The sequence below is a fragment of the Anneissia japonica genome, unplaced genomic scaffold (assembly GCF_011630105.1).
Source record: "Anneissia japonica isolate Jap-2015-1 unplaced genomic scaffold, ASM1163010v1 scaffold685_len2926416_cov193, whole genome shotgun sequence".
Lineage (NCBI taxonomy): Eukaryota > Metazoa > Echinodermata > Crinoidea > Comatulida > Comatulidae > Anneissia > Anneissia japonica.
Genome location: NW_022692922.1, coordinates 2,819,011 through 2,836,089, shown reverse-complemented (window position 1 = coordinate 2,836,089; position 17,079 = coordinate 2,819,011). Strand labels below are relative to the sequence as shown.

The following is a 17,079-nucleotide window of genomic DNA, read 5'->3' as shown; positions in this document are numbered from 1 at the left end:
GTATATGTGTGTGTGTGTGTGACTTATTTAATATTTCACTTAAATTTACGTTTTCTATATAGTTTACTAGATGTCTAATGTAAATGTACTAAATAATGTATTTTATTATTATATGTATTGTGTTGGATACACAGTAATTTAACTCTCAATAAATCTCTATGTTCATAGGTCCTACAACTACGAAAATGTATCTTTCATCAACTCGTCATTATCCTGGGAAGATATTGATTGGTTGAAAAGTATTACTTCTCTACCAGTAGCAGTAAAAGGTGTTATGACACGTAAGTTTTTTATGCAAGTAATTGTTAAGATATTGAATTGATAAAGGTAATGATTTTTTTTATTCGGTATAGTGGATCATAAAAGGGAAACCAGTAGCAACATTGTAAGTACTGTACAGTACTATGATGTAGTTGAAGCGCTATAGACCATTTTGTTGGATTTATTTTGCAACAGCGCCGCCAACGTTTCGCAACTCACTGGGGCACTTCCAGCGGCCTAGTCTGAGAAGCTGGCTAAGTACAAGTAGAGCACCGGGCAGCGGATAGCGCGGCTAGACCTTGGCTATAGCAGCAGTAGACAACAGGTACGATCTTGCTAACTACTGTAATTACTGTATCTGATTCCTGATACTGTATATGTAAACATTGAAATATCTTTTTAAGACTTAGACTTGTTTTCGTGTTTTTGCCATTTTAAAATATTTGTGCTCGTTAGTAATGTAGTTTTATCAATGATTTAGTCCATGATGGTAACTATGTAGAGTGATATGCTAGGCCTCTGAAAGTCTACCAGTGGTAGTTGCCAGGTTATCAGAAATTTCATTTCAAATTTCGCGAAAATGGTCTGTATATAATGAGGGACAGTAGACACATGGTATAAGCTTCCCAGTTGTTTCTTTTTATTTCTTATTGGGGTGGGTGAACAAATGAAGTAAAAATAAACTGAATTACACAAATATAACTTTACATCATCATCAGCAGTGGCACCAGAAATTTGCCGACAAGGGTCTGATATGTATGACTGGAGCCTTGGTCAGGGTCCTGGTAGGTTCCACGGAGAGAGTTTTTGTCGCTTTGTATGGTCATAATTGTGGTTTTAGAGCATAATAGGGATTAGCAATCAAAATAACATTATTTAGATAGGCAAATATTTCTTGTTTCGACAACCTCGTTGTGGAGTTGGACAATGGGAGTCCAAGTCTGTCCAACACGGGGGGAGGGGGAATTTACCTGCCCCACTGTCATCATTGCCCACTAAAATGTAGGATTTAATATTAAGTACAGTATATAAGAAAAAAACTGCCTGTATATCCTCTGGTACTTTAACAAAATTTTCCCGACAAATCAGTGAATACCATTATTTTGCAATGTGATTACATTTACAGGTGAGCAATGTGATTACATTTACAGGTGAAGATGCTGTTGAAGCGGTTCAGCACGGTGTTGATGGCATTGTCGTGTCAAACCACGGAGGCAGAGCTCTGGATGGAGTGCAGGCTTCGGTTGGTCTCTTTCAGTTACTTTGATAAATAAACTATATAATATTAATAAAACAAATTTTTTAATTATTTACAAGAAAAGTAATGCGATCATAAGTCATTAATAATAATTATATGTACGCAAAGTGCTTACTGGAGAATATTAAAAAATTAAGGTGTTTTTTTTTATACCACAGGAAATTAATATTTACAGGTCTTTTACTGTGAAAATTCTTAAATTTGCTGCCACAAATTTTTTGATACAGTATATGAAATATTTATTGGTGTGGTCATTTTTTAATGTCAGTTATTTGGCAGGAAAAATATATATTTCTCCTACTTTTCAGTTGGTAGTAAACAAATTAATTGAAATACAGTCAAGTAATTTTGTACCCTATAGGGTATTATTTCCTTAAAAAACTGCCTTCAGTCCATGCAGGCTTCCGGCAATTTTTTTCGGTAAATCATAGCTCCTTCGGCTTCTATTACCTAAAGTGTACTCAAAACCTGACTATAATTGCTTCATATTGTAGATTTCGTTTTTTTAATTTTTTTACTTTGGTTATTACAGATTGATGCGCTGTCTGAGGTCATAGAAGCTGTCAAGCACACTGGTATTGATATTCTGGTGGATGGCGGCATACGTATGGGGACTGATGTTCTCAAAGCACTCAGCTTGGGAGCAAAAGCAGTCCTGATTGGTCGACCAGCAATTTGGGGTCTTGCTCATGATGTAAGATTGCACATTCTTTGTTTATTTCTTATCTAGTAGTATGATGGAGGTATTATTGAGAAGGATATCACTCGGCAACAGATCACTTTGACACTAAAAACCAAGGGTTCAAGTGTTCCCCGCCTTTGGATGGCACATTTGCGTCTATCGTATTATTAACAATTTTTTGTTAGCAACAACTTGGCACCAACAGGCTTTTATACGCTTTAACACAGCAGTTGAGTGATAAACCGTTTGAACTCATTCAATACCTTTAAAATTAACAATGTTCCCATGATTGGATTTTTAGTCTTTTAGTATGTTATTATGTGTATATTTCAGGAACAGATTCTGCAAAATATTTCTGTTACAATTAGTTCTGTGTTTATCGTAATGTTGTCTAAAGATTGACTGATCTGACTATGAAACTGAGGCAGCGTAAAACTGGAAATTACTCTGATTTTGGATTGAATTTTTGAATAATTCACCCTCATTAACCCTAAAATCACTTTGTTTATTATAATCCTCAATCATTCCTTAATTAATATCTTAAAATTAGAATTATTTTGTTTTATCTAATTTATGGAACTTCTAGTTGAAATATACCATACTTTTAAAGCTCATGTAAATGTTTCATTAAAATTTGAAAATCTTTTTTGTAGAAAATATTAATATGTTTGGTATTTCTTAAATGATAAATGTATTAGCTTCAAGGTGGAAACGATTGCGCAGCCATAGCGATTGACTGTAAGTAGTGAGCATTGAGAATATAAGGTGCTGTCCATGTCGCTATGTTTGGTAAACTGAGCTTGCTGGGGATTTGGTGGCGGGGAACACATTAGACTTGAAAGGCATCACGCAAATGTTCTTTATGCGCTGCAGCAGCTTTATTTTTGGCTTATTTGCATAGCACTGCATGCGCAGAGCTCTTTCAAGTGATCTTCTCAATAATACCGCCATGGTGGTTGATATGATGCTATCATGGACCTATTAATAATAGGTCCGTGATGCAATTATTATAAACATAAAAGCTGCAAAACCTAGTATTCAAAATAGTGACAGCACCCTTAAGTGACAGTCCTCTGTATTTGAAATGTTGGATGTATGTGTCCTTGTGGTCAGTAGGTTACACTATTAGTGTTTAAAACAAAATTCTCAAATTTCTAGACTGATTGTTTCAATATAGGTCTTAAATATCAAGTATATTGTGTATGAACAATATAGGGGGATACTATACATTTTTTTTTTCAGAGAGATGCTATTATATATGCTGTAAATTTGTATAGAAAGATTTTATTTGTAAGACAGATGTTGTAAACTTTTAATAAATTTTATATAGAGACAGATGCAATTAACATTATGTGAAGTGATGATGTAAACTTTTTAGAGAGATGCTTTATTATGTCATAATAAAGATACTATAGGCACATGGAGTGAGATGCTATAGACATATAATGATAATAATAATAATAATAATAATAATAATTTTAGAATGTATAAATCGTCAATTAAATGACCGAGGTGCATTATCAAAGGCGTTGTGTGCATGTTAATGCTGGAAAAGGTGCGTAGGGAGTGAATTCCAGAATGTAGGTGCAGCAAAAGAAAAACAATTTATGGCCAATAAGGCTGTGTGGGGAGCAGGGAGCAAAATATTGTCAGATGATATTAGAGTGCGTAAAGGAACATACATATGGGTAAGCTTATGAATATAGATAGGTTGCTTAAACAGAAGTGCTTTGAAAGTAAGTACTGTAGCAAGATTTTGAACTTGATGCGGGAATCAATGGGAAGCCAGTGGAGGTCTCGGAGAGCGGGGTGATGTGAGAATGACATTTTGTGAATGTTATAATTCGTGCAGCAGAATTTTGAAGCCTCTGGAGTCTGTAAATTTGAGATTTAGGAAGAGCGTAAAAAAGAGAGTTGCAGCAATCAAGACGGGATGAGACAAAAGCATGAATAATGGAAGAAACTGTGCATAAGGAAAGAAAATGTCGAATGAGTGCAACATTACGAAGATGAAAGTTGACCGATTTAGTTATATAGCTGATATAGTTGTGCATTTAAGAGATTCATTCAGTTTGACTCCGAGGTTAGAAATGTGGTGAGAGGGATGAATTAATGATGAACCAATGGTGAGAGAAAGAGGAACTATTTTACTATAATAATGAACTCAGATTTGTTTTCATTAAGTTTTAGAAGATTGCTTGAGAGCCAAGTTTGAATGTCTCTGAGACAATTTTCAAGATGTTGAATAGCCAAGTAAAAGTTTGATGGATCAAATGGAATGTAAAGTTGAATATCGTCTGCATTGAACTCATAAGAGATATATATTTTTTAATAATTTGTGACAATGAGGAAATGTAAAGAGATCCTTGGGGAACCCCACATTCAATGACTTTACAAGTGGACCTAATGTACCACCGTTAATTTCAATGAGTTGATATACTGTATAGAGATATGCTGGATTATAAATAATGTGCTGGGGATTGTTTTTTTAATTTATTTATTTATTACCTTTTTTAAAGAGGGTGACCTATCCAGTTTCTGCAGGAAATAATCATTAATGGCCCTCGATAAAACATACTTACAATAAAATGTAAAATATTAAATATTCAAAAGACAGATGAAAGTTGAAAAGCCTACAGTTAAAAACAATACATTAAAATCTGGAAAAAACCCCAAAACACAAATTTAAATTAATAAATTGCTTAAAGTTTAAGTTAAAAACAGCATTTTTCAGATAAGCGATTACATTTTGGAATTGAATTGAAATACAAAGGCACTTTATTACTGAAACATTGCTTTAAAAAAATTGCTAAACTAGGTCGAGGAATAAAGTAATTACAATTAGAAGTGGATGTTGTAGTTGGTCGACCTCCGGGCTGAGTCCTGGTGAGCATGCGTCTGATGTACTGTAATCAGGAACAGTACCGATGGAAGCTAGGTAGGCGAGACAGCCAAGTTGAAAATTACATCTTTGAGAAACAGATGAGATTGGAAGGATGTTATTAATAAGGTGGGAAAGGGTGTGTGGGTGAACTTTCAAAATAACTCTTTAAGCTCTATTTTGAATTTTCTGGCTCGTGAGCCCCAGATAGAACAACAGTAGTCAATATGTGGTAAGACGAGGGCATAAGAGAAGTAGCTTTGTAGGACATTATTTACGAGTGCGGGCAAGGATAGAAATAGATGATCTTAATTTGTTGCACAACTTATTAACATGCAGAATAAAAGTAAGATGATGCATATGTTGGGTAATATAATAAATTTCTTTATACATGATTTGTCATTCAGGGTGAAAACGGAGTGAAATCTGTACTGTCAATTCTTAAAGATGAGCTACGGACGTCAATGGGGCTGGCTGGTAAGAGTAGTTATTATTTTTTAAATAATTTCTGTGGTTATAGCTGATCCTGAAGGAGCTCTTGATGTAACATTTCTGTTGAATCCAATGATTTATGTTTGGTAATGAAAACCAAATTTTGCAGGTTGTGATAACTTATTAATGTTCTGTGTAATATTTTCCTTTTTTTCAAACACTCGTAATTGAATACAAGTATGATTTCACATTATAGAAATATATATTACATTCTTTTTTTTCTGCATATTTTCAGGTTGTCCATCTCTTGCTGATATAAATCAATCACTAATAATTTTACCGAAGTCCAGCTTATAAGAATTTGAAAATACAAAGGATACAAGATATAAGCCTATTAAAAATATATATTCATAAATACATAACATAACATGTTTCATTTGAAAATAATTGCCAACTTAACAATAAACCTACAAAACCTAGTGTTTAAAATAGTGACAGCGCCCTCAGTTGGACATGTCCTCTGCATTCAAAATGTTGGATGTGTCTCTGTGGTCAGTACTCCTTGATGCCCTTGATAAATTATTATAATAATAATTTATCAAGGACATTGTATATGGAGTGATGCTATAAATGTTATACAGATAAATGCTATTATAATTATGCAGCAAATTTGTATAGAAAGATGTTATATACTTTGTAAGAGAAATGCTGTGTCCTTTTAATAGAGTTGCAATAAACTTTATATACAGAGGTGCTATAGAGTACCACAGTCGTGTCGTCACAATGCCAGGTGGAGCCCTCTGTCGCCAACCAGACGTTGGTTACGGTTCATTACACCTGAATGACTTCATAGGCTTTCTGGAATAGGCATTTTAAAATCTATTACCATCAAAATGTACTGAAAACACAAAAGCTCACATTATATTAGTTATCGAACACACATCAATTAAAATTTACAAAGAAAAACTAAGATACAACATCTTAATAATTACGTTAGAAATTGGGATCAGTGGTTCAGTAGAGAAAATGGCATCAGGTTAACGCATTTTGCAGCGATAGCAACAGAGTAGTATCACATGGTATCGTAACGTAACACTGTAGTAATCTATACACATTTAACATATGATGTAAATTTATATATTGAGATACTATTATTGATTTCGTAAATACATAACATTTGTTGGTATAATTACAAGGAATATCATGCGGTGGGTTCAGATACAATTGGTAAACACTCTACTAATATGTTTCCTATTTTGTTGTTAATCACCACTTTTTTTGCATTATGTATAAATTATCAGTATTAAATCAATCAGTACATATCAATATGTATTTTTTTGTTTTTGTGGGAGTGACTCACTTTTAGTGTTTCTCTTTTTCTTTGTTTTTTGTGTTTATATTCCACTCTTCCACATAAATTATGAATATTGCATAAACAAATAAAATAAAAATTTACAATTATTATCAATTTAAGTACAAATAGAGTGTAAGTTTATTTTCCTTTTTTTTTGTGCCCGGGGGTGGGGGCGAATACACCCCTCCACCAATACTCGCCTTCCCCCCCCTCCCCAAGAAAAAATAAGTAATCTTCCGTTTTTGTTTTATTTTTATTTTATATCTTTTTTATGTAATGTACCTTTTTGACTTATTTTGAATGTACATATATTTGAATGTATTTAATCGTTTTGACTACTATTGTAATATCCAATCTATATATTGTATGATTGCAATAAAAATGAGTTTGAATTTGGGGGAAAAAAAAAAATGTCATGCTCAAGTAGTTAAAAATCACCTCAAATCACCTTATTTTGTGAGTTATCTATTCACCTAATCATCGAGTCTCCCCGGTTCACATTCGCACCCCCATTAGGGCCCCATCCCATTTCAAGACTTCTAGACGCAGGGTTCCCGGAACCCCGCCATCAGCGGCGAGTGCGAAGCACAACTCAGGGTCAAAAGTGGAACGTGAAATTTGGATATGGTTTTGTAGTCAGATTTGCGAGAAAAACTTCAGCTACCCGTATTTCTCGACTGAGACGTCAGTGGGAGCTGTAATTTGTATGGTAAGGAGATTGTGCAACCCTTCATTCGTATTAAGGGAATTTACGCCCATAAACTTTGTAGTTATTAATATTTTGGTTATAATAGAAAAAAAATTCATTTTTTGGTGACGTCACACTCACATTTGTTAGCATGCATACGTCATAAGCTAGACACGTCACATTTTCCTGGTAAGGCAAACTTTGCCGGTGGCGTGCTTTTTTCATAGATAAACAAACACCACTGCTTTGCACATGGATGCCTTGCCCAAGCCAGGGTTACAAGAGCCGCATCGTTAGCATTGTATAATACTTAAACAAGGTACCTCTGCAAATGAATTATTCTTAGTTATTTTTTTTTCTTATTTCAATTTATTTCTTCCGAAAGTGTACTCTCTATCACATATAATTCCACTGTCTTATTTAGGCCTATGCCTAGTCTTATGCCTCATCGTCCCCCGCTACACAGTACATCAGCAGCCCCTCCCCCATACAGTACAGACGTTTGCTAGGTAACAACGTGATTGCACCTTCCTTCCCAGGTGTTCATGTAACATTGACATAATTGTTAGCTAACCAGTTGTGTGTATTTCTTTGTGAAAATAGTACCGCGGCGTACTCATTTTCGCAAAGCATTTGCATCCCCTCTTGGAAAGAGGGATTCGAAATTTGTCTCCATATCTTCGCTAATTGAATTAATCACCGTAATTTAGCTTACACTTATGAATTTAGGGAGCACTTAAAATGTGAAATAATCATTTCACTACACGACAAACTCTGAACTTTATTCATTCATTAGGCTTAATAGTTTCATATTGCTGTACTATATACTCCAACATCACTGGCGCATGGTAACAACCAACTGACTGCAGATAATTTCTGGTCACACATTACTCTCCATAACACAGCACCCCCTAGTTCCGTCACCTCTGGATACGCCACTGAGGTTAACATACTCCAAGTTAAAAGAAAAAAATGAAATTCAATCTTTATATTTAAATAATACTAAGACATAATAAATTACATGGTTTAACATCTTAATTCCATTGTACAATTCGAAAATTAGCATGTAAAGAGTAATATTAGGTATCAAGAATGCCAGAAGATTTTTTTATATTATATCATTTGAATCTCGGTTAAATCACACGCACATTCATTTGTAATTAGAAATTAATTAATTAATTAATTCATTCATTCATTCATTTGTAGATTGTTGACTTCTAAAATATATAAATTCCTAAATATTCTTGATTCTTGTTTTTGTTTCCCCCCTTCCCCATGTATACGATTTGTAAATAAATATGCACACAATGAAATGGGTTCATTTACAACTTAACTTTTGGTGACTTTAACAACCAACTTAATAATTATTTTGTTACATCTTAACCATGTTTGATTGCTTTATATTTAACTGCCTTATGATGTTCATTTTCAATTTTCATTATGACAACTGTCACATAATTCGGTAACAAGTATATTATTCCTAGTTTTTAATCTTTTTTCAAGTTACAAAACGATGTAATAATTTAGGAAAAATTATCGTGTTTTTTTTCCTTCAGATATTTTCTTTTGTTATATCAGAATACTTTCACCCAATGAAATACAGTGTTCACGAAAGCTTAATTTTTCAATAAATGTGATAAAATTAGTACCTAATGTCCTGCATGTTTCAATATAACTGATTACTACAAAGTTTGACTCTTGCCACTATAATGTCCTTAATATCATGCCCTGTTCCCAAATGAGACGTAACTCGCCACCCAGCTAGTCACAGTCTGATCAATTGCTAATGTCCCGTGACGCGAGCTGGCGCCTTCTGGTTTTTTTTTTTCTCTCTAATTCTGTAGTTATTCCGAGGTTTGTATAATGATGATCGGCATGGGAAAACCCCCAAAACAGCCGGATAATGCATAGATAATTATTGTTACCAATGAAACGTAACTGAAGAGGAATCTGACCAAGATTGAAAATAATTTATTTATCTTCCGTCATATCACTTTGGGAGCCTGAAACATTTATGGTGATATCGGAGTTTTCTCTCCGATTAGAAACTTAAATGAAGACCACCTCTAAAAGTGGTCTTCGGACTCCAAAGCCCCATCCCACTTACGCGAATTGACACCAACAACTTCTTGTTTATTCGTCGTCAAATTCGCACAAGTGATATTTGGGATTAAACTGCATACTTGACATCAAAAGCAAGTGGGTTTATAGACGTTTACCAAAAAATAAATTCTGTTTGATAGGTGTAGACGATGTTAGTGATCATCTTAATTTATTTAACATTACAAAAGATTGAGCGGACATGTGCTGCAAGAAATAAACAAGTTGATTAGTTTTCTAAAAGACCGACAAATATGGAGAGGCCGTCATCACTGGTAAACCATTAGTCATGGGTGCCGGTTTGCCATGAATATACCGGTACTATAAAGCTATGGTTTTTTTTACGGGCAGCAGTGAAGCCATTGATTGTTTGGAGACGATCAAGAATACCGGTAACTGAAAAAATTAAGGATAATTAATTTTGTGAAACTTAATATTCTTGAAGAAATTTAACCAATATTCTATGCAAACGTATGCATAGAATATTGTTCCAGGACCTAAACGGGTTTTAACTAAAGAATGCGTGGAAAATTCGAATTAGATTTGGAACCTTCTTTCACTTTATTAAATAAATAGCACTAGTTTGTCAATTATCATCCCTGATGTTTCCAGACACGTACGTTGCGTCACTTGATTAAATGAATATGGAAGAGTATTAGTTTGTCAGTTATCATCCCCAATGTTTCCAGACGGATACACTGCGTCTGATGTTAACAATCTTTTATTGGTGAATTCTAAGACGATTTGAGTGTCACGCCCTCAACTGTACTTGTTGATGACATTAATTAACATCTGATCCATAAAAATATTAAGGCGGACACGTTTAAAGGTAATCTCCCGTCCTTACAAATACATTAAATAAAACGTGCTCTAATATTGTAATAATGCTTGTTGGAATCGGTCATGTAATGCAATGTTTAGAGTGTCTGGCTTTTATGTGCAGGTCGTAAGCACGTGCACATTTTATGTTACGGCAAATGTGCGTGTGTTTGATGCACATGAGGCTCTGTCACAAAAAATCACATGGCAGAAAAGGTTGTTCCACTTGATTCTCCAAGGGCATAGCAATTAAAATGCGATTAAAATGATTTAAAAAAAATCAACTCTGAATTAATCAGACACATTAAGGGAGCATTCCAGCCTCATGACAAGATGAAATATCAAGATTACATCAATATTGCACATAGGGGAAACACTTATACCCATGACAGAGAAATGATCAACTCTGCAACAATCAGGTACATTGGGGAAACATTCAAACTTGACCTCACGGGTTATAAAATAATTGTTTTTTTCATTCAAAATACTTATAGCCGGAGAGGTTACGATAAGTGATTAAAGGATACATTAACGAGACATTTATTTACATGAATAGTACTTGTTCATTCCGTTTCTACTCACTTCTTAAGGTCATCAGCTTCCGAAGTTGTTTACAGATTTGAAATCAATTTATTTATCTATAATGCATAGTGCATCACCTCAATCTGTCACTGTCCATGAGTCAAGTGTTGCTTCACATTAATTTCATTTAATGACAATTTGCGTAGACTATCCATGTGTGCCATTAGTGGTATCTATGGACTGATATATTGCATCGACAGCAGAAGGTCCCGGGTTCGAATCCCAGTTTGGGAAATGTTTTCGCACTCGCAGATTCCTCTTTACCGTTTACAATTCGTCATGGGATAAAGCATTACTACAAGACGATTTAGAGTTTATCTTCACTTGTAACAATTTGCTTTGTAATGGCCTATCTCACCAATTTGTAGATAGGCTACTTTTTCTCCAACCTAGTAGAGGCTCAGTGATAATGATAACCTTTTCTCATGCATTAATCTAAATTTGTGCAATAATTTCTATCTAGCACATGGTTTGCAGGTACAACTGTTTAAAAAATAAATGTAATTTAATATATAATGACAGTTTACATAACGTTATTTGGTAGTAATATTTGTTCATATCATATGTATTGTTTAAAATATCAATAATGTTATTAAAACAAACATTTAAATAATATCTCATATTTTAATTTAAAAAAAAATTTAAACTCATATCAGAAAAATCCTAAAACGAACATTGTTTTTCATGAATTGTCAAATTGTTATTTTATATTTGTTGATGAGAAATTCAAGTGTTTCCAATTCATCCTCTGTCATCGACTTTGAATTCCCAAAGTTAATCTTTCTCGGAAATTTTAATGTTGAGCATTTTAAAAACGGTACCATTGACTCGGTATAACACAAATAATGTTTCTATTTCTAGGTCATAATTCTTTAACGACTACATTTTGTCAAATACTATATGTGACGTCATTAGTGACCCTGGGAGATAGTATTCATCGTAAAACATAAATCCTGTGATTAGTTGTGGTACAGTATAATATAGTACTGTCCGTATTTTCATTTATCGTTACACGCGGCTTTAATCGGCCCATTTTGAAGATAATTTGCAATAAATAGTCCGCTTATGTCGAGGTATTTTAACACTATGCTTAATGGTTTAACATGAAACAAAAGCCCTTCCTAAAATTACGTGAAGATCTATAAAACTTTTAATGAAGACTATTCATCAGAATATATCGGGAACAAATATCTTATATACCGTATAAAATGTAAAAATAATTTGAATTTTACTCCTGAAGATGTTCATGATGGTTTTTAACCTTACCTGGATCAGATGGGTTCTCCCACATGTGTTCCACCTGCCTATTAGATATTCCAATACACTATTTACTCTTCGTCGTTTATCCAAGGTGTCATTTCCAGCGCATTGAACTTACTTCTACTTTGCCATGGTAGGCATATAATTGTGGTCACTACGCCACGTACATCACTTGCAAAGCTCTTGAACACTGTCAAGAAACCAAGAAAACCTAAACACTGACAACCACATCATAGACTTCGCTCTCTTTGAGAAGCAACATGGTTTCATAAAAGCAACGTCATGCTTGATGAAATCCATCAAATCAAGGAATCCATTACAGAACTCGGCAAACCATTCCAAGTCCAAACAAATCAAGTGGAAATGGAAAACTTATACAAATAATTTTTAGAAATTAAATGCCTGAATATAAGAATAGAAAAGTGCCTGTTATTAATGATCAATTTGTCTAAAATTATACTAAAAATAATACCTCTTACAAATATAACGGTAAAATATCTCTAACGTTACCTGTGGTCATATTATTTGCAGTGTCTATATAAATATTGGACTTTTAATTTCTTTAGTTCCAATTTTTAATCTTTTTATCATAAAGTATTATCTTAATTTTACAATACTGTTTATATCAATTCTCCTTCAGTTGACAGTATACCCTATTGTTAAGGATTGGTTTTCATTATTTATTACACTGACAACCTTCAATGACAAACTGAAGGTGGTTTATGTTATGGTCAGTACCAGTGGCGGCGCCAGCGGGGTGGCAGGGGGGCTTAAGCCCCCACCGGACAGGTCAAGCCCCCCCCGCCGGACAGAGCTCGTCGGGCATTCAGACCATAAGAAACATATAAAAATAGGCCCACACCAAGCCAACACATGTCTGTCACAGTCTGAGAGTGCCATTTTCGGCCATCTATAGGTTGATATTCTTTAAAAAAAATCTCATTTGGGAGGGGGAACCCCTCTTAACCCCTTCTCCAAGCTCGAACCTACGAGCTCAAGTCCCCCTGTCGGACAACTTAACTCCCCCTCCCCAGAAAATATATCCTAGAGCCGCCACTGGTCAGTACATTGTAGGCAGGGAGAGACCAGTCCCAGTTTAAATTGTTTAAAGGGGAGTTCTGGGTTTGAAATTTCTTATTATATATTGTTTATTTGTTATGTCATGATGAATTATAAAAGGAATCCCAGCAAAGAAGCCGCAAATTTAAGGGATTAAAAAACAAACAAAACTTTACGTGGTAGTTTAGTTGAAATCAAGCATGTTTTTCACTGGCTTGGTAGTCTTACAAGACTTTATTAATGGCTTCGCGATAACATAACTGTTACGGCACGAAGCCAGAGGTGAACAGGGCTCCGGGGAATGGAGCCGAAATATCCCATACAGTGCCCGCTTCCCTCTCCCATCCCCCCCCCCCCCCCCCCCCCCATTTTTCGAAATAGAAAAATGATTGGAAAAAAAAGGAAAATTCAAATTTCCTGTCATCTGGAGGTGCCATAGCCATAATTTTTCTTACTCCAGCCCCACCACAACCTGTGAAAGTCCATCCCTGGGCCCCCTCTATTTCAAATTTCTGGATCCACCACTGCATGCAACGGGTTACTAGTGTGGGATCTAACTTGTTGATGGTTGGCCAATGGTTTGTCATATTGGACCACGGTTGTTTTCGACCAGTGATTTTCTAGGCTAGACGTTTTTAATGCGTCTTCATTTGACCTGTGAAGTTACGGTATGTTTTTCGTTTTTATTGCATTAGGACTATTCAAATTTAATCTCACTTTAGTTCCTGAGGTGATTTTAAAGTGCTAACTTCAATCTCGCTTCCGTGATTGGAATACTATCAATATAATAGAAAACTGTAAATAGTCTGATATTTTTTTACAAAACTTACAGAACTTTTACAAAAATATTTATATGCAATTAATAAAATATTATATGGGAAGATTCTAGGTTAAAAGCAATGAGCATTAGGCCTACATACATTAATCGAAAACTCGTTATATCTCTTCAGATTTTAGATACTTCATCATTTATATAGGATGAAGCGAGGTAAACACGCAATATCCTGTTTAAAAAAATTGTTATTGTGTAAACAAGTATGATGGATACACGGAATATTGTACCAAACATAATATTAGGCCATGTGATGAGGTTGCTAAAAGTTTTGTTGATTAACAATATTCCAAAACGAGCTCTTTTTAGCGTGATGACAAAAACAACGTCTTAAATGGAAGTATATCCAATTGAACCAAGTCATACTAAATGAATTACGTGAAAGATTGCCAATTTGAACGGGTAATACTTTTTATTGGGACTTTAGAATAGTTTAGATTAGAAATCTGAGCTTATAATAAATCAGCCGTGTTAGCTATTAATTGCGATTAAGAATCATGAGGAATTAATTCGACACAGATTTTAAATAACGGTAAAGGTTTGTTCTTAATGTGTATCAAATGTCAGATGATTTGGATTTACCAATAGTGGGCATAATTTATAATGTCGATGACATTCCCCAATAAATATCACAAACTAAACGCAGCAATATCGATTTTATGGAGTTGAGTAGCTATATTTTTTAATTGTTTACTCGTCTCTGCTTTTCTAGACTGGCCACATGGCATTTCGCAACCCGGCCCAATATCATAGCTTAATACGGTGTAATGATTATTACTTAAGTTAAAGATTTTCCAATTCTTGAAGTGATAGCCTATCGTATCAGTTAAAATGGTTGATACAAGTAGACGTTTTCCTGTTGATATGTAAAAAATTTAATTATGCTGACAAGTAGTACATTAGTGATGAGTAAATATACGAACTAAATAATAATCAAAATAAATAAAACAATAAATATACCGTAACATTTATGGAGAAGAGAAAATTACCCTGATTCTTATTTGTTTACTTATTTCTCTATTTAAATATAGTTTTAAATAATACTATTTAACATAATTAGTCCTAATGTCTCGTTTACTAAAGTGTTATAAAATATTAATCAATTTATACGTCAATGACCGCCGAATATACTTTTAGCAGAATGGTTAAAATTAATAATAATAATGATAATGATATTTATGATGATTATGATGAAGATGACGATGATTATGACGTTGAAGATGACGATAAGGACGACGATGACGACAACTACGGCGATAACGATAATGATAATGATAAATGACCGATTGCCGAAGCTCAAACAGAGAATATTGAAGTTTATTCTGTGGAGCCAACATCCTTCAGGACTATGTCCCGTTGTGAGCCACTAAATTGTGTGGATTTCCAGTTCAATATCATGCTGGTCGCTTGTTAGATGATGATCATTAATACAAATACAGTCTGCCCTCCAATTCGAGACCCCTCTAATTACGAGACCCCTATAATTCGAGACCATTCAATTACTGCACTATCCCCCGACCCCATAGCCAAGGTGGGGGGGGGGAGGATTTCCTTGTTAAATGCTTCTATCTTCCACTTTATCATGGCCATGAGGAACTTTCAAACTCAATTGGAGAATTGCTTATTGAAGATCGGGAATATAGTTTACACTATGTTCCCGGTGGTCACGGCAGCCCCGTTTGCCCGAAACGTAGTGCGCCGTGGGATTTTGGCAATTTTTTCCACGTTTCAAGTTTCCGTCTTGGCTTTTTTGGTGGCCTGGCTTGGATTCTTTTTGTTTTATTTGTGGCATTCTCATTCTTTCATTTTATGCTTCCCGTCCCACTACGGACCGCCTCCAAGTTTTGTTATGGCTTATTACGTACTGTCACTTTTTGTTGCGATCACCCCGTTTTACTGCGGCTTACTAGGTTTCTCATTCGCACCGTGACTGCCGTGGCAAATTTTGTGACAGTTTAAAAATTTGCGCCGGCAATCACGGCCCGTCACGTTTGCCCATCCCGTCTCCCCGTGTTGTCTCGCGTTGTCTTACGTCCATCCCGTTTTAGCCTGAAACGTGGCTGCCGTGGCCACCGGGAACATAGTGTAAACCTAGCAAAAACGGCAAGTAACAACACAAAAGAAATAACAGCTTGATGACACCACATAGGCCTACCTAAACCTAACTTTAGTCAAATAACGTGTAAATGTTAGGCTATGTTTACTTTACAGTATGCTGTAAGAAGAAGAACCGTAGGTTTTGGTAACAAAATAGTCTGATTTGTACAAATATTCTTTCTCTACTCTCTCTGTTTATGTTATTATAATCCAAGATCTACCCATTGTGTGAGGATGTGATTTGTTAATATGATGTCATCGATAGTATCATTAGGAGATTTCCATACTCATTTTTGTTTGCGTTTGAAAGAACGCAATTGGGACAGTGACAATGTAAATTCAAATTTGATGTAGGCAGTTGATATTATTCTTATCTGAGGCGGAATCAGTTTGAGATATTAAGATGAAATCTTAAGAAATGAGATGGACATATTAAGTCAAGGCTAATTATTCGTTAGTCCATAAAGTGCTTCTTGAAATCTTGAAAAATTCTACACGGACACAATTCCAATCAGCGTTTGTGTTGTCCGATATTTGATTGTCACTAAAATGGAAATTGTATGGAAATGAAGCCATTGCTAGGTGATTGAATCTTTGTCATACATTTTCCTTTCTGTAATGAAAATAAGCCAAATTAATAGGTATGAGGATGTTCATAGAAAAGTACAAATCAAGAGCGATTAATTGCATCTAAACAAATAATAGATTGTGGCTGTCTGTAACTCCTTTTGAATTAACGGTCATATAGGAAAATTCTTCCGAGAAAGATCATGC

General features: G+C 34.7%; 1 protein-coding gene across 1 annotated transcript in view; it reads left to right on the top strand.

Moving 5' to 3' along the window:
* LOC117100545 (hydroxyacid oxidase 1-like) overlaps positions 1–6,842 on the top strand; it is a 15,552-nt gene extending 8,710 nt beyond the window's left edge. The window contains exons 4-8 of the mRNA XM_033240315.1: positions 169–281; positions 1,413–1,504; positions 2,052–2,213; positions 5,490–5,559; positions 5,810–6,842. Of these exons, the coding sequence (XP_033096206.1) occupies positions 169–281; positions 1,413–1,504; positions 2,052–2,213; positions 5,490–5,559; positions 5,810–5,871 (499 nt within the window). The 3' untranslated portion in view covers positions 5,872–6,842. The remainder of the gene's footprint in view (positions 1–168; positions 282–1,412; positions 1,505–2,051; positions 2,214–5,489; positions 5,560–5,809) is intronic.
* Positions 6,843–17,079: the final 10,237 nt, after the last annotated feature.